The sequence below is a fragment of the Sarcophilus harrisii genome, chromosome 6, assembly GCF_902635505.1.
Source record: "Sarcophilus harrisii chromosome 6, mSarHar1.11, whole genome shotgun sequence".
Classification (NCBI taxonomy): domain Eukaryota; kingdom Metazoa; phylum Chordata; class Mammalia; order Dasyuromorphia; family Dasyuridae; genus Sarcophilus; species Sarcophilus harrisii.
The window spans coordinates 117,301,301-117,320,319 of record NC_045431.1 but is presented as its reverse complement, the minus strand read 5'-3'; the positions used below and the strand labels follow the sequence as shown (position 1 = coordinate 117,320,319).

At 37.6% G+C, this 19,019-nt stretch overlaps 1 protein-coding gene across 1 annotated transcript in view; it reads left to right on the top strand.

The window, feature by feature from the left end:
• Window positions 1-3,078: 3,078 nt before the first annotated feature.
• The window catches only part of ENPP6 (ectonucleotide pyrophosphatase/phosphodiesterase 6), a 160,801-nt gene continuing 144,860 nt past the window's right edge, over window positions 3,079-19,019 (top strand). Inside the window, exon 1 of the mRNA XM_031943293.1 lies at window positions 3,079-3,611. Within this exon, the coding sequence (XP_031799153.1) occupies window positions 3,371-3,611 (241 nt within the window). The 5' untranslated portion in view covers window positions 3,079-3,370. The remainder of the gene's footprint in view (window positions 3,612-19,019) is intronic.

Below are 19,019 nucleotides of genomic sequence, written 5' to 3'. Positions count from 1 at the left end.
ATGAAAAGATTTGGGACTTTTGCTATTTAACCAGCTTTATTATTTCTGGCTTGCCAGGTCCAGCACATCTTGGGAGCTGAGATGCCTCCTGCATGTGCTTGGGCCTCTCCCTCAGGGATTGAATAAATGCTTTCTCTTTGTATCTGAAGATGTCCACACATCTTTCTCATTTCTAAAATTTAAGATTGAATTTACTTTTGTGTCAGAATTGCAGATAAAAAAATTTACATCTCTCCCTGTGAACTGGCTAAAAGCACCCCTTTAAGCTATATACACAAGTAGCAAGACACAGCATCATCCTTTCTTCTAGTTGAGGAGGACTACTATCTTGTGGTCTCCATATTGGGAAGGAGCCTCCATCTGCATCATGAAACACATTCCTAAGAGTTTATGTGTGTTGGAATAGGTTTGACAAAGCTTTCTAGGCAGAGACCCATTTAGGGCCCAGAGGGAGTTCTGTAATTTGCAGTATCATCTAGATGAAAACTACATGGCAATAACTTTCCTGGCCTAAGTATAAGGAAAAGATAAGGAACTATTTGAAAGATTCAGGCTGTTGATTTCTATTCTCAAACAAGGAAACAAAGAGAAACAAACCCTCAGAGCCTTGATCCACAAGACTTTTGGGCTTTTACCAGGGACCACATTTTTCTAATTTATTATCTATTTATTTATCTATTTAAATTCATCTCCTACCAAAACTCCTCCATCCCATCTGAGATAAAAGACAGAGGGCTGGAAATATGGTCAGTCTCAATGCTATGATTTACATGGTTTATATTGTCCTCTATCTCTTCCTTTCCTCAGGTCTTGCTATGTTAGAAACACTTGGTTTTACCATTACAATATGGATTCCAAACACATGTATTTAGATAAGAGCAATCAACTTTGATTTGGAGAATGGTAAATTTTGCTAAAAATATCCTTCATCTCTGATAAGAGACTGGTGACAACTGAAGCACGTGAAATCTGGGGTTGCATTGTATGGCCAGCCCATACAATGGCTGTTAACATTTAGGAGCCAGATTGGGGCAAAGGGAATGTAAAATGGAGAGAATATTTTGTGATCTTTGAGGGTTCTTTTAGTCAACTATCAGCTTCATGAGGGCAGATATTATGACTTAGCTAAACTTTGTATCTCTTCCAGTCTTAGCCCAGTGCTCTGCAATACAGATACATATATTTGTTATTTGTTTTGTGGGGGGGAGAAGGAGAGAGATTTTAGATTTTTAGTCTGTGACTTCACAAGTTTTGGGAAGTTACAATAAGACATTTTCCTTTACTAATGCAGATCTATAACTTTTGAGACATTGAATCCCAAAAAGTTGCCTGGGATACTGGGAAGTATACATTTGTTATTTGTTTTGTGGGGGGGGGGAGGAGAAGGAGAGAGATTTTAGATTTTTATTAGTCTGTGACTTCACAAGTTTTGGGAAGTTCCAATAAGACATTTTTCTTTACTAATGCAGATCTATAACTTTTGAGACACTGAATCCCAGAAAGTTGGTGGGATACTGGGAAGTTAAGTAATTTGCTCAAGTCACACAGCCAATACAAGTTGAACTTGAACCTAGGTTTTCCTGACTTCTAGTATGGTTCTCTGTGTGCAATGATGCCTCTCCTGGCTGAATTTAATTGAATTTAATTTTTTGGGTTGAGAGGAACAAAGAAACATACAGAGGCAGTTGATTTCTCAATAATGTGCATTTCCAGATTTATTATCTTACTCCTTTTTCTACAGTTTTACAATACAGACTTTTTTTTTTTGCTGTTATTCGTATATGAGGATCTTTCTCTTGTCTCCATGCCTTTGCATGTGCTATCTCCTATGCATAGAATTTACTCCTTCCTCATTTCTTCCTCTTAGAATCCATAGCACCCTTCATAGCCTTTCCTGATGTGCTTCTCTCCAAATAACCTTGAATTTATTTTGGATACATCTTGTATTGTTTTCGTTTAGTCATTTCAGTTATGTCCAACTCTTCATGACCCCATTTGGGATTTTTTTGGCAAAGATACTGGAGTGGTTTGCCACTTCCTTTTCCAGCTCATTTGACAGATGCTGAGGCAAATGGGGTTAAGTGATTTGCACAGGGTCACACAGCATAGAGGCCCAAAGCCTGTTATTTCAGCCACTGTGCCATCTAGTTGCCCTATATCTGATATACTTGTGTATATAATGTATGCATTATACATATAATATACATATATACATCTATTTGGGTGTAAACATATACATGCACACATGCACATATATGCACATATTTACAAATATATATGTGTGTATACATACGTACACACATATATGTATATGCATATATATTTTGTATTGGTCCCCTTCCCTTCCATTGCTTCATGTCGTATATATATATGTGTGTATGTGTGTGTGTGTGTGTGTGTGTGTGTGTATATATATATATATATATATATATATTACATATATATTCCTTGATTTAAGGGATTGTTTCATTTTTGTATAAATATTTCCAGTGATTAACATAGTTTTTGCCATATAGGATTGATTGGTTAATTGATTAAACCTTTGTTGAGTGAACAGTACTCATAATATAATTATCTAAAGAACATAGGATCACAAATTGAGTATTGGCAAGATCCTCTGAGGCCATCCTCAGATAAGGAAACAGCCCTAGAAAAGTTAAGTGATTTCCCCAATGTTACACAGTTGGTGTGACAGAGAGCTGTGTGGACAAAAGAGCTAGAATTTGCACTCAGATCCCTTGATCCCAAATCCAATACTTTTCCCATCATACCATATTTCCCATCACTACCCCCATTTATATTATGATTTCCAAAAGTTTTTGTTAGCAAACTTAAGATTAAAAATCCAACTCAAAGCATTAATACTTATAAAGTCCTTACATTTTTCAAGAGAGTGACAATTCAAGAGAATCTGAACTCTGGTTGCTGGAGCCACCCCAAGAAAGGAGATCATATTTTTCTCAAGGTAAAGTTGGTGTGGACTGCTCTTCTCTTGCCCTATTACTCCTTTCATCCTTTCCCTTGTGGGTATGAATTTCTGGAGATTGTGTTAAAAGCAGCAAGCTTGCTATCCTCCCCTAGTGTGAACAGCTGGCTAGCTGGGGACATTCCTCATTCTCCTTCAGAAAGGGACCCAGGAGGAACTCTCCAAACAAGGCTGGTCATGAACAGATTCTTCCTTTCATTCTTCTTCTAATTTTTTTTTTAAATAAGGGAAGTGCTGTACCTTTAAATTCTGAAAGTGAAATTGGCTCAGATAGGATAGAAAGATCCAGCCCCTACAAGAGAGAATAGCTTCAGATTCTCCAACCACAGACACTGCAAAGGCACAGGCAGCCCTGGCTGGACCCTGGGGTAGCATCCTGACAGCATGGCAACAAAAGTCCTGACCCTCTTATTCTTCTTGGCCTTCTACCTGGGTAGCCCGACCTCCATCCGCCGGAAGCTCCTGTTGTTTCTACTGGATGGCTTTCGCCATGACTACATCAGTGATGAAGCCCTGGAATCCTTGCCTGGGTTCAAAGAGATTGTGAGCAGGGGTGTGAAAGTCGATTACTTGACCCCGGACTTTCCCAGCCTTTCCTACCCTAATTATTACTCCCTCATGACAGGTGAGTATTGATCCCTTTACTTGGTGGGGGAGGACTTACCTTTGACTCTCAAACTGTTAGCCACCCTTCCTGGGCTCTGTTTTCCAAGTCCTTCATATTTTCAAGTTCCAATATTTGTTTTGCTCTTCAGGAGTGGCTGGGGGTTTCTTAGCTGAAAGGACATTTCTAGTTCTGGTGCTGCTATCTTCCAGTTGAGATTTTGGGGTTCCCTTTGAATTGCAATATTGAGAAAAGAGCCAGTGAGAAATTGGTGATAATCAGCAGGACTAGGCTTTCTATGTCTTTTCGCAAGTAAAATCCTTTAAAAATCTCTGTGGTTCAAATTGGAATTTTTTTAAATGACCAAATGGAGCTCGCTAAATTTCAGAATTTCCCCAGCCAAACTTGGAACCAGTTGCTGGCTATCCTGTCAGAGCCTTCACTGATTTCTGGAGTATGAGATTTTAAGACATACACCCAGGATTTCTTAGGTAGCAGAAATATTCTTGGATAACTGAAGTAGAATTTTTGCCTAATGACCAATGGCCATCTCTGGGTTGAGTTGGGTAAGAAAGAGAAAAAAGTATTGTGTAATTCAGATTTTTACTTTTTCCACTATCTGCCAGGGAGATAAGCACATTAGGAATAAAAGATGCCCCCGTTTGGAAAGCTGATCTGTTTGGAGAAGCTGCCTATAGGTTGGGCTTTCTCTTGCAGAGACCAGGGCATTTCCTGAACTGGCAGGAATCTGCAAATCAGGCAATATCATTAGGGATATCTCTTGATGCATTGGATCCAGAGACTAGGGTCTAGATTTCTCCAGGATTCCTGGCTGATCTTTATGGCAATCTTTGTGGGAGTTAAGTGGTTTTCAGAATTCAGACCAATATCTGCACCCTTTCCTCCATGTATAGAAATCCCTGAATGTCTGGTAAAGAAATTAATGCCTAAGTCAGGATCTTTGCATAGTGGGAAGTCAAGGAAGGTTGTTGATTGATTGGCTGACTAGTCATGGTGGGGTGGGAGCCCTCATTCATCTTAGAGTCCTCCCTCAGAGGTGTAGTGACCACACTTGTGTGCCCAGGAATATTGGTGCGACTTATCCGTCTGTGCATGGGATCATAGATTTAGAGCTGGAAGGGACCTTCGCGATCATTAAATTCCTCTCCCATCCATTTTAAATATGAGGAAACTGAGGCCCAATGAGGCAAAAGTGACTTACTTGCTCAGGAGGCTCACAGGTGAGGGAAGGAAAGGAATAAGCATTTATATCTCACCTGCTTATGTGCTAAGTACTGGGCTAAGGACTTTTTACAAATTTGATCTCCTTTGATGCTCACAATTCTGCAAGGTAAATGCTATTATTATTCCCATCTTACAAAAAAGGGAAAGGGACAGAAGTCAAATGACTTGCCCAGAATCACACAGCTAATAAGTAAGTGAGACCAGTTTGAACATCTGATATCGAGCCCAGCAACCTGTAATGAGAGCTAACAGTTATAAGCACTTTAAAGTATGCAGAACTATTTTTGTACATAATAATAGAAAGAATAATAACTAGCATCTAAAGAAGGTTTTAAGGGTCTACAAATTTATGTTTTCTATTCAGCTCTCCCTGCATTCAGGTCAGGGGTTTCAATCCACTTTAATACCTAGTTGTTTTTTATCTCATTGGATCCTTCCAACAACTTTGAGTTGGAATTATTAGTCTCATTTTACAGATGAGGAAAGAGACAGTGTGTTAAGTGACTCAATAAGAACCAGTGACTATCTGAGGCAGGATTAGAATTCAGATTTTCCTGACTCCGGCTGGATCCTGTACTCTAACCACTATTCCAAGTTTGCTTCTCAAATGTTTACAGAGAGTAGAACAGAAAGAGGCTTGGAGCCTATAGACCGGAACAGGTTCACATTCTTGCTCAATCATTTATTTACCTGTACAACTTTGGGCATATTGCTTTTAGAGACTTTGTTTCCTCAAATTTAAAATGAGGGATTTTGGGGGGGATTTAAAAATAATAAAATTAAAAATGAGGGATTTAGACTAATTCTTTGGCCTCTAACCGTGCTTTCCAACTACAAATCTATGATCCCCTGAACTTGTGAACACCATGCTCTGGAGGCAAAGCTTTTGTGGAAAACCGAAAATGAATGAATTCCTTTATGGGCAGTAATTCCTTGACTGATTGATACACTTTGCCTCTTGCCTAACAAATGAGGTCTCTAAAATAAACACGCTAACAAGACTCTCCTCTTTCCCTTAAATGCAGTCAATTGGCACGTTCATAAGCCAGTACAATACCTTGCTTCAAAGCCCATTCGCCAGTTTTTCAGGGACCAACAGCTCCTGCTGTATGTGTGGCACAAGCCTGGTCTCAGTTCTCTGCCCAGAGAGTCTCACAAAAAACAAGATACCCCCACTCATCTCTCGCAGGCCTTCACTGCCCAGCTTGGAGAGAAGGGCCACGTGCAGGGTTCCTAATCCAAACGAAAATTAAACAAACCCCATTCGAGTGAGGGAGCCCCCACTAAAGACATAAAGAAGCATTAAGAAAAAAGTCCCACAAAGAAACCAAGTCAGTGACATTATCCTTTGTTTCCCGGACCATGCTCCTGAAGCTGGCAGGAGCGGGGAGCCAGACAAAGCCTCTCTGTCACACAGGGACAGTCCTGCTTGGCATGGCCTGCTTGAGCGGATCCATTAGTGTGCCAGGAGCTTTGCAGGGGTAGACAGCCTAATTTCCCTGAAAGTTGAATGTAGATTTCTCTCGGCTTCCAAATACGTCCACACCACAAAAGGCCATACTATTATAACAGAAAATACCACTGTAGAGGCTGCAGAGAGGAAACCTGGGGGTCTGAGGTGCAGCCTGTCATGAAAGAGCACCTGAACGGGAAGGAGACTTTTGCCACAATTCACCTCTTCTGTTTTCTCCTGCATGAATGCCAGACACCAATACTAGTGGAAAGAACATTGTTTCTAGAGAGAAAGTAGCATCTGGAAATAGAAAGGACTTTTGATGCTGTCTGCCCAAGCGCTCCCTCATTTTGCAGGTAGGGAAATTGAGGCACAGAGGTATAACACGATTGTTCCAAGGTGACCTGGCCAGTTTCTGAGTCTGGGTTTGGATCTAAGTCTTCTGTATCCTAAGCCCAGTGTCTCTTCTCCATGCCGTGTAGAACCATGTCTTGGGTTACAATCTAGCTGTGTCATTCTGGGCAAGTCACAAGACCTCTCTGTGTCTAACATTTTGTCGTCTGTAAAATGAAAAGTTTGGACTAAATGGCTTCAGAAGCTATGAGCCTATCATCCCACAATCCTTTTCTGGAAGCCTCATCCATACTTAAAATTGCAGGGAGATGCTGGCCCCAAGGAGACTTTGCTCTTGTATGTTGTTCAAGCAGTGGCCCCTAGGATTGCCATGGTTGAATTGATACCATTTTTCTTTTTCTTTCTTTCTTTTTTTTAAATAGTCTTTTATTTACAAGTTATATGTATGGGTAATTTTACAGCATTGACAATTGCAATACCATTTTCCTTAAGTATACTCTCTACTTCCGCCTTCTGAAATTTTAGAATTCTTCCCCACAAAAGGAAAACAAAACAAACCCAAATCACTCGGAAGTGGTACTTGAGCCTACGGTTGGAGCATTTGGTGAGTGTTTTATGAACCAGTGCAAGACTTGCTCCTGAGCCCTCTAAGTGCCAACTGAAGCTCCACTCTAGGACACTCCAGCACTTAGTCAAAAATGGTGTGACTCAGGTGACATCGTCTTTATGAGACTACGAAGTCTGCTGCTTTATTCTCTCCTTATCAATCCTTAGGGAGACAATGTGCCATGAGGAGAAAGTGGATTGGACTGTGAGTCAGAAAATCTAGATTTTCACCATAGCTCTTTTACTAACTAGTTGTGTGACTAGGTAAAAATTATTAAACCTCTTTTGGTCTAAGTTTCCTGATTTTTGAAAGGCAGGGCAGGAGTGTACTGTATAACATTCTATGTCTTCAACTTAGATGTGATATGGTGTGGTATCATTGGAGCTAGAGTCAGGAAGACCTAAATTCAACCCTAGCTGTGGGACTTTTGGCAAGTCATTCAGTCTCTGTCTGCCTCAGGTTTCTCTTCTATAAAATAGGAATAATAAACACCTGCTTCTCATGAGGATATTCCTGTGGAGATAAAATGAAATATTTGTAAAGTTCTTTGCAACTTTAAAAGAAAGTATATTAATGCTAGCTGTTGTTATGAATAACACCAGTTTCAAATCCTGCTTCTGACATTTATTGGACATATGACTCAATATTGATAAGTTATTTAACCTTTTTTATTCTCAGTCTTCTCATCTGTAAAATGGGGAGGATTGTGATTCATATTAGATACACCATCTCCTGGATCTAGGCATTTTCAGTGACTGTCCCCTATACCTGGAATTTTTCTGTCTCATCTCCACCTCCTGCTTTCTTTCAAGTCTCAGCAAAAAGCTTGCCCTCAGCATGAAGCCTTTCCTGATCCCTTCCCCTCCCCCCCCCTTTTTTTTTTTGCTGAGGCAATTGGGGTTAATTGACTTGCCCAGGGTCACACAGCTAGGAAGTGTTAAGTGTCTGAGACCAGATTTGAATTCAGGTCCTCCTGACTTCAGGGCTGGTGCTCTATCCACTGTGCCACTTAACTGCCCCTCCTGAACCCCCTTAATATTAGCCTAATCTCCTTGAATCCCTGTCCTTTGTTGATTTTCTTCTACTTATTCTAGTTTGTGAGATAGTTAGGTAGCACAGTGAATAGAGCACTGGAAATAGAATCAAGAAGTTTCATTTTCCCGAGTTCAAATAGTTTCCTCATCTGTAAAATGAGCTGGAAAAGGAAATGGCAATATCTTTTCCAAGAAAACCCGAAATAGAGAGTTAGACACAAAGGAAATGACTGAACAACATAATAAAATTCTATCTGTATCTTTTTTGTACATAGCACTTTTTGAGTGTTGTCTCTTCTATCAGAGAGCTCCTTGAGAACAGAGAATGCCTTTTATCTGTCTTTGTATCCTCCAAACTTAGCAAAGTACATGGTATGTAGTAGGTGCTTAATAAATGCTTTTGGTTGTTAAATGATAGCTGCTATTATCTCATGTCCCTTCTAGCTCTAAATTCTCAGGGAAGACCTTCAGAAAGGTAAAATTTCACAACATCATAGATTCTTTTTCTATTCTCTGTTCCCTCACCATGCTCTTACATCTGGTATCTAAAGGTCTTCTCCATTTGATTGATTCTAAGAGAAACTTAGTACCCACCTCTTATAAGCTTCTAGAGCATCCTCAGAATGTCAGTCCATACAGTCATGGCAGATGGCAGACTTGGATGCTCCCTCCTCAACCTTTATTGTTTTGGTTTAGTCATTTTCAGTCATTCTTGACTCTCCATGATTCCTGTTTGGGATTTTTCTTGACAAAGATACTGAAATGGTTTGCCATTTCCTTCTCCAGCTCATTTTACATATGAGTAAACTGGGGCAAACAGGGGTAAGTCACTTACCTAGGGTCACATAGCTAGGATGTGTCTAATGCCAAGTTTGAATTCAATTTTAATTTAGTCCAAACCTGGCACTCTATCCACTGTGCCATTTAGCTGCCCTCAACCCTTAAAACCATCTAAACCTATCTTCTTCCCCAGCTTCTAAGGGAGAAAAAAGAGCACAGCTTACTTTGTAGGTCATTGAGTAGTGTTAGACTAGTCTAGAGTTGAGAATACCTATATTCTCAATGGCAGTTTAATATTCATTCCCACTTTTCTGTTCTGTGACTTCTCTTTCTTGCTCATTCTCTTGTGGGCACTGTACTGCTGTCTTTAGCACAGATTACTTTTTCTGGATGTACATTATAAAGGTGGAAGTCAGGGTACTTGCTGGTTGAATTTCAGGAGATAGAAGAGACTCAAAGGAGGAACAATAGGGAATTACTTTAATAGGTCCATGACCATAGAATAAGAAGACTCTTCCTTGGGACTGTGAGACACATGTAAAGGAGCATTTAATAAGGTCATGAGATCCCAGGTGCCATACTCCAACCCTCCTATTTTGCAGATGGGGAAGCTGAGGTACAAAGAAATAGTCTTGCATAGAGGCGCTGTGGTGGTGGAGTGACAGTGTGACAGAATTGCTTATTCACTAGATAATAGGACTGCATGGGAAGTTCTTTAATAGATCTTCTACCTATATAAACTGCCCATTGGTACTTCTCTAGAGAGTAAAAGTTGGAAAATACACCATCTTAAAGGAGAAGAGACAGAGGAGAGAGAACTGTGAAGATGTGTATGATCTCGGCTTATACTGCATAAGGTGGACATCTGAATAATGAGCTAACTTCAGTTCTTAGGGCAGGAGGTGGGGGGGGACAGGGCCAATATGCTCCAGAATCCTACATTATTGGGTCATTAAAAGCTAATAGGGAAGTGCATGAAGCTATGGATTAATATTTTAGTGTTAGAGAATCCCATGGCTGACAGAAAGCCATGTTGTCAAGTCTAGTTCTGGACACTACATTTTAGGAAGAACATTAACAAATTGGTATCTGTGCAGAGAAAAGTAACTAGAACAATGAGGGTGACCTGAAAGATCATACAAGCATCAACAGAAGGACTTAGGGAAATTACATCAAAGGAAGAGAGGACTTTGCAGAAATATGTGAACTGTCTTCAAATATCTGAAATAGTGTCATAAAGGAGTCTCCACTAAAGCCTGCTTCTGACACCTCTCTGGCCATAGATAAGTCCAGGAAGGTGACTCCAGAAGAGCAGTATATCCTTTGGAAGACCTTATTAAGCTGGAAAGGTGACATATAGTGAGAGAGTCCTCTGACCACTGAGCTCAGGGAGCATCATCAACAGGTTGCCTGCAAATCATGAATGAATCTTTCAGCCTATAGCAAGTGTCAAAGACCACGCTGCTCTTGTTATTGAATTGATTTTTAGTCATGTCTGACTCTTTGTGAATCTGTCTGGGTTTTTTTTGTGTGTGTATGTGTGTGTGTGGGGGGAAATTTCCTTTGCCAGCTCATTTTTCAGGGGAGGAAATTGAGGCAAGTAGTTAAGTGATTTGTTCAAGGTCACACAGCTACTAAGTGTCTGAAACCAGATTTGAACTGAGGAAGATGAGGCTTCCTGACTCTAGGTGAGGTACTTTGCACTGCACTTCTAAGGAATAAGGCTTATTATGTTCAATCCCAGATAGCAGTGTGGTTAGAATTAGAGAAAGTGATATTCAACATAGGGGAAAACTCAATGGTAGGAGCTGTCCAAAAGTGCAAAGATTTGCTTCTGGAGATGGGAGGGGGTGTAATGAGGAATTGCTCAGGGTTTGCACAAAATGCCCACTAGTATCCCTTCAGAAGGCTGAGATTCTTACAAATGATTTCAAATTAATACACTTTCTTCAAAGCATTTTTATCTCCTTACCTCCCAAAGCAATTCTCTGCACTTGTGAATAGCCCTAACTTGTAAGCAATTTTTCCTAATATAGAGCCAAAATCTTCCTCTCTGATACTCGTTACCTATTTCTTCTAGTTTTTCCCTCAGAGGTGAAACAAAACAAACCTAATTTCTTTTGCACATGAGAATAGTTCAAATACTTGAAAAGAAATCTCTGTTTGGGCCAATGTGTATTGTAGGCATTTTGGGAATGGGAAAGATTCTGTTCTCTGAGGTGGTCAGGGCAATCAGCATCCAGGTGGTAAGATGCAAGCTGGAAGATCAGTATATAAATGCATGAATCTTATTAGATTCATTTTTATTATTAGGTCAGGCAGCACAGGGATGAAGAGGTCATGGGATTTAGAACAGAAGACTTAAATTCCTACCGAGACTCTTTAGCTCTTTGACCACCAAGGCATAACCACACCAAACTACAATTTCCTAGTTTACAAAAATCCCTGCAAGGTCTTTGCTTGATCTCCCTTCATAGGGAAAGTGTTTGGCAATACTTACAGGGGCCATATAACAACAAAAACAATAACCCTTTATTCAGGGTTAGCTTGGTAGAGTGCAATAGATGGAGTGCCATCCTGGAGTCAGGAGGATTCATCTTCCAGAGTTCAAATCTGGTCAGATACTTACTAGTTGTATGACCCTGGATAAATCATTTAATCATGTTTGCCTCAGTTTCCTCATCTGTCAAATGAGCTGGAGAAGAAAATGGCAAACTGCTATCTATCTATTGTATCACCCAGTGTTTTTTCCAGTCTATATCACATTTCCTTGAGATTTAATTAAATTTAAAATTTATATATCATGTTATTTTTAAAATTAAATATTTAATAAATTTAAATTTTATCTTAAAATTAATTTTGAATTTAGTTTAAAATAAATTTTTAAAAAATTTAGTTTAAAATTTAGTTTAAAATAAATCAATTTACATTTCATTTTAAAGTTAAACCAATTTAAAATTTCATTCTTTAATTTCATTTTAAATCAAAATTATTTTAATTTAAATTTAATTAAAATTAAACTATTTTAAAAACAAAGTAATTTTATTTTTTAAATGAAATTAATTTTAAAATTTAATTAAATTTAATTTTTAAAAATTGAATTTTAACAAATTAAAATTAAGAAAGCAAAAGAAGTCACAGAAAAGTTAAGTGCTTAATCAAGTATTAACAAAAAGTCTGTGCTAAATTATGAAAGCCTTTATTAAGTAACTACTATGTGCTAGTAGTTGAGGATACTAAATGACCTCTGCCCTTCTGAAATTAACTTTCTAATAAGTGAATCCTATACAGACAATATAGAAAAGACATATAAAGTAGGTAAGTGTTAGACAACATTTGGGGGGCGAAGCACAGAAGCAGTTGGGGAGGGTTCAGCACAAAGAAGATTCTTGAGCTAAGGACTGAAGAGAAATCCTGTGGATGCAATTCTCATGAATCAGAAGCCTGGAGCATCTCTCCCCTCCACACTCATGCTGAGTCCATTAATGAGCTGCTCAGGAAGCAAGGCCTCTTTCTTTCCTTTCCTGTGTGGTCCTTCAAGAGAACTGGGGCCTATAATAGAGCCTCTGAGGCATCCTGGAGGGAAGGTAGGCAAAAAAAAAAAAAATAAAATAAAAAAATAGGGCCTTAAATAAGAGGTGCCTTATTCATCCTCTACTTAGAATTCAAAATAAACAAACAAAAATGCTTGTCAAATGCTTCCAGGAGTGTAAGTCCTGTGAGTCTTTACTTCTGATTCTACTCCTAGAGCCTACATAGTGTAATAATAACTAACATTTCTATAGCGCTTACTGTGTGCCAGGTACTGCACTAAGTGCTTTACAATTATTTTCTTTTGTGATTCTCACAACAAATCTGGGAGGTAAGTAATAGTTAATAGAAACTACCATTGTGCTCTAAATACTTACAATATGCTAGGCACTATGATAAGCACTGTATAATTAATATTTCATCTAATATTTACAGCAACTCTATAAGATAGGTAAAATAATAATAATTATTATTATTGTACTATTTATATAGTACTTTATTATATGGCAGGCAATATGCTAAGTACTTTTCAACTATTATTTAATTTATTCTCTCAACAATCCTGTGAGAAGGTGATAATAATAATAACAACAATAATAACCAACATTTTTATAGTGCTTACAATGTATAGGCAGTGTGCTCTACAATTAATATCCCTTTTCTTTTTTACAACAATCCTATTGGAAAGGTAATAATAAAAATCATAATAAGACCAACAATAATAAAAACTAACATTTATATTTTAATGCTTACCATGTACCAGTTACTTTAAGCACTTTACAGTTGTTTTCTTTTGTGATCCTCTCCCACAACAAATCTGGGAAGTTGGTAGTAATTAAAAATAATAAAAATAGCTAATATTTATATTGGGCCTACTATGTGTGAGGTATTGTGGTAAGCGCTTTAAAATTATTCTCTCATTTTGTCCTCACAACGACTCTGGGAGATAGGTGCTATTATTATCCAAATTTTATAGATGAGGAAACTGAGGCAAACAGTGGTTGAAGATAGGTTTGAATTCAGGTCTCTTCCTGAATCCACATATAAAGGAAACCCTCACTCCGTATACACATACACACCCCCCTTCCCCCCCCCCCCACACGAGTGTTATATAAGATCACTTTTTGGAAGTGGAATCAGAATGAATATTCATTGATTGGAGGTGGGGTGCTCAGATGATGACATTTCAAGGAATGGCAAACTATTGAACTAACCAGGAACAAATATGAGAAACTCAGAGAAACATGAGAAGACTTACATGACTTGATGTAGGATTCAGTAAGCAAAAACAAGAGAATATTGATTGGAATTACACAAATTTAGAAAACATTTAATAGAAGCCAGATCCAGAGTCCTGGTAATACCAAACCTGATACTAATAAGATTTGAAGTCAGTGGGACTGGGCTTCAAATCCAGCTTATTTATTGACTATGATCTTGGACAAGTCATTTAATACTTCTAAGTCTCATTTCCCTTCTCCTTAAAAAAGTAAGATGTTTAGTCCACATGAACTCTTTTCTAATTCTAAGCCAATGATTCTTTTAGATTGTGGTTCTTTTATTGTATTTTTTTTTTGAGCAAGAAAAGTATTTATTTTCCCCCTTTTTGTTAATTAATTTTATTATTTTTATTTTCCTCAGTTACATATAAAACAACATTTGTTTTTGGTTATACAGATACAGATGCATTTATTTTTTACATATTTCCAAATGAACCATTTTAGGAGAGAAAAATCAGAACAAAAAAGAAAAACCATGAGAAAAAAGTGGGAGAGAAAAAACAGTGTACATAGCATGTATTGATTTACATTCAGTCTCCATAGTTCTCTCTCTAGATGGTGGTTCTTGGTGGTTCTTTTAGTGGTGGGGGACTACAGATACAGTTTGTTGCCTATATTCCAGCTTCTTAAACTGTGGCTCACATACCCATAAAAAGTCTCATGACTGAAGGCAGATTCACAAAATTATGATTTATTATCAGTAAATGTTTGATTTGTATATCTATTTTTTTTACTGATATACCCAAGGTCATATAAAAATTTCTTGAGTGAAAAGATGTGCTGAGTGGGAAGAGTTTAAAAAACCCTGGACTATATCATCAGACTCAATTACATGTTGGTTTCCTTAAAGGGTGGGAAGTAAATCCTGGGGGAAAGGATGAGTGCTATATCTGGAAATAACAGATTAAAAAAAGACATCTATAAAACTCAAAAAGACAAAACAAAATAAGATCTAACTAAATCTTGAGGTAAACATGATCGAGTGAGAGAAATTTGGGTCAAGGGTTCATTTTTGTTTTATCCCTTTTCTTCTTTCAAACACACATAAAACACCAATCCCAATGGGCTGCCTTTAAAAGGAAATCAAACTGCAAGAAGTTTTTGACCGCATCCAGACTTAGCAGCAGCTTCCAACAACTGCTGAATTTAGGCTTGGTCCCTTTGGGTGACTCAATTCAGAATGCCACATTGCTTGCCTGCTGGTGTTGAAGTTAGGAAGGGAAAGGAAGTTTGATGTTGTGAGGTATCTCAAAAGAATTTTCAGGCTTGAACCCATCTCCAAGCTAAGGGGCAAAATTTATTGTAATTGTAATGCCAATTGAAGCAGGCTAAGTTCCAAAAGAATTTAGCAAAGAACTAAAAGCAAGAAGATAGTTTACAGGACAATTAGGGCTTACAAGTAGGTTTGAGGGGTAGTCAATTACTATTCACTATTGTCTCAGGAACTTGGTTATCACTGATCAACAGATTTCCTCTCTGGGAACATTGACCATCTATCTATCTGTCTGTCTGTCTTTGTCTATCTATCTATCTACCTATCTACCTATCTATATTTAACACCTGTCTGTAATCTATCTTAATTAACATCTATTTTTATTTATGTCTGCCTAGTCATCTATCTTCAATCTCTATTATCTATCTTTGTTTAGTAATGTCGATTATTTCTGTCATATATCTTTTTTATTAATGTCTATTATTAATCTCTTTATCATCTGAATTTATTGATCTTGGTCTATCCATTGTCCCTCTACAACCATCTTCTTTATTAATGTCTTCCTTTATATCACCTATCTTTATTAAGGTAGTAATTTTATATCCATCTATCCATTTATCTAGCTATCTAGCTATCTATCAAACCTAAGTATTGCTTTAAAATTGTCAAATAACTTTGAATTTGCTTATTTTCTCTTTGGATTTTCCCAACAATCCCATTGTTTCATATTCATGTTATTCATATGTTATCTTTGTATTATTATATGAGGACAGAGATTAGACTTATCATTTCATCAGTAGCATGAATTCTGGATAAAGAAAATGTGATGTCTTAGAGGGTTAGCAAGAGGGCTGAGAGGCTGACTTTTTTGGGAGCACACCAGGATGTGTCAGGAGTCTTCAAGGAATTCTCTCTCTTTCTCTTTTTCATCCTCTCCTACACTTATCTTCCCCACACACACATATGTACCTATTTCCCCCTTCCCCCCATGGTAAAACTATATATCTACCATTTACGTAAAATGGGAAGGAAACTGTTCTCGTAATATTATAAAATTTGTGGCCTCCCATCCAAGCAGACAGATGTTTTTTCTCTGAGATAGAAGAATTCCTGAGCAGAAGAATTTCTGCATACCATTCCTGACCCCTGCCTTGCCTGTCTCAGGAGAGACATTCAGTTTTGCATCAGCTGAGGTTCAAGGCCACTTATCATAGAGGCTAATGATTACTGACTGAATGGGCTCTCTTGGCCTTGGTGGAGCTGTATTTTTCCTGTTTTTGTTTGTTTGTTTTTCCTCTAGAGTCATTGAAAATTCTGAAGCTTCTCTGCTTATTAATGTTGTTCCATTGTCTATAGCAGTTTATTTGGACATTACCAAAGAAATGAGTGAATAGCTCATTAATAATCTTGGCCAGTAAGGTAGGATGGGGGCTGGGTCGGAGTAAATATCTGAATGGAATTGTCCAAACGGAATATTTGAATATTAAAAATGCTAGCACTAACCCACAATAAAATGTGCCTGATAAGTTCTGTCTCAGACCTACCAACACATTCTAGCATTTGTTTATCTTGTGTATAACATCAAAATAGATGAACAAAAATTACAATAATAGCCAGCATTTATATAGTATTCTAAGATTTGCAAAGTGCTTTACAAATATTGTCTCATTTGATCCTTACAATAATCCTGGGAAGCAAGTACTATTATTATTTCCATTTTACTAAGGTTAACTGACTTACTTGCCCAGCATCACATAGCTAGTAGAGATTTAAGCAGGATTTGAACACAGGTCTATCTAACTCCAGACTCAGTCCTATATCCCCTATACTGCCACTGCCTCCAATGTAATGATCAATTTCTGTATCCCCCCACCCCTCCTTTATTTTGGGTAGGAAAGAGCAAGTTGCATAAGATAATCAGTCATAAATTACTGGCATTGTAGGCCATCTATTGACATATGAATTCCTCTTTTTCATTATTTCTCATGGAATATTAGGATTCTCTTATATTCATATTGCATATTAATATTCATGTTAAAACATAGATGTTTATATATAGATATGTTACATTCATATTGAATAGTTATTGATCTTTTTCTAATAATTCCACATTATTTTACTGACCAATTGGACTTATCCTCGGTCCTACCAACAGTGAATTAATCTGCCTTCTTCACATGGCTCTTACAACATTAACCAATTAAGGCTTTTATCCTTTTTGTCAGTTTGATAGGTCTAAAGTGAAATCTCACTTTTCTGTTTTAATTTTATTTTCTCTTATTTTTGGAACTTTTTTTCCCATGTAGTTGTAGATAATTTACATTTCTTCTTTTGAAAACTATTCTCATCTTATGAACTCTTATGTATTGGGGAAAGACTATTGATCTTATATATTTGTGTTGATTTCTTTTTGTTTGTTTTGAGTTTTTTGAGAAGTAATTGAGGCAGGATCATGCACCTTGTAAGTATTATATATTTGAGGTCAGATTTGAACTAGGTCCTCCTGATTTCAGGGCCATGTTCTATCCACTGTACCATCTAGCTGCCATATGTTTCCAATTTATTTCTATTTCTGGCATGGTGCTAGTATGCTGCTAGGTTTCACAGGCATATAGCACAAAGGCCCTGTAATTCTTCAGTTTGGTAGCCTAATACCTCTTCTTCCTCACACTTTCCTTCTGAGCCTCCCAAACACTGAGCTAGCTCTGGCAGTGTGTGTGTCAACCTCATTATCCATGTGGACATTGCTAGATAATATGCTGCCAGAGTAAGTGAACTTATCCACAGTATTCAAACCTTATCCACTTGTTGTAATTGATGGTTCCACATATGAATGGTGTGGTGCTGGCGTGGAGGACCTAGGTTTTCTTGGCTTAATTGTTAGGCTAAATTTAGCACAAGCAGCAAAGAGTCCATATTTTGTTGCATCTCAGCTTCACAGCTTACACTTCCTGCAATAAATATAGTATTTAATAATTTAATAAATATAGCATTTAATTGTTGTAAGAAAAACTATGTTTTAAAATTATTCCTGGAAGATATGGCAACACTAAACTAGTGTTTTTCAAGCAAAAAGTTTGTGCTTTTATTAACTACTTATCCTGTATCTGAGTGAATTCTCAATGGTAGGTCAAAACCAAATGGGGACAAGGGAAGATAAATAAAAGTTGAGTAGAATTCCCCTATTGTCCAAATTGAGTATTTGAAAGTTACAAGTAGCAAATGCCCACCTCCTCCCACACAATAAATATGATACTGTTAAGGGTAAAGTTTAATATAGTATCCAAAATATAAATAATGTGGTTCTTGGTTAAAAGAAAAACTTCAACTACATGTGGAGGGAATGTGCTCCAAATGTAGTGAAGGATTTACATGAAAACATTGAAGAAGGAGAGCATGGGACAAGATCCAGAAAGAGCTAATGGTCAGATTTTTATATAGGGTAACAAGGCCAGTTCCTCTATTTGTATATTTGATTTTATTCCATCCTGTCTCCTCCAACAGACTGCAATAATCTTCCCACTTTCCATTTCTCTAAACTCTCTTTATCTCCTGGTTCATTCTCTGCCATTTGTAAACATACTCAAATTTAAGCCTTTAGCCTCATAAACCAGTCAAGTCTTGGTGATACTATTTAAGGAAAAATTAGCTTAACCAATAGGGAGCAAGTACAATGTGCTGCTACCAAAATGTACTTCTGTAGCTTCCATATTTGACTGCTAATTCTTTTCTCTTAGGCTAAACAGAATAAGTCTAATTCTTCTATGTAACTCCTGATTTGTAGCATTAGCTGATTTCCGCATTGAAAATTTAATGATTGGGTTTCACCTGCTAGTTCAAGTTGGCTCCTACATTACTGGATTATCCTTTTCTATTTGCCCTTTACTTTGTTGGAAACTTTTCTATTTCTTGCTCATCCTCAGTCAGCCTGC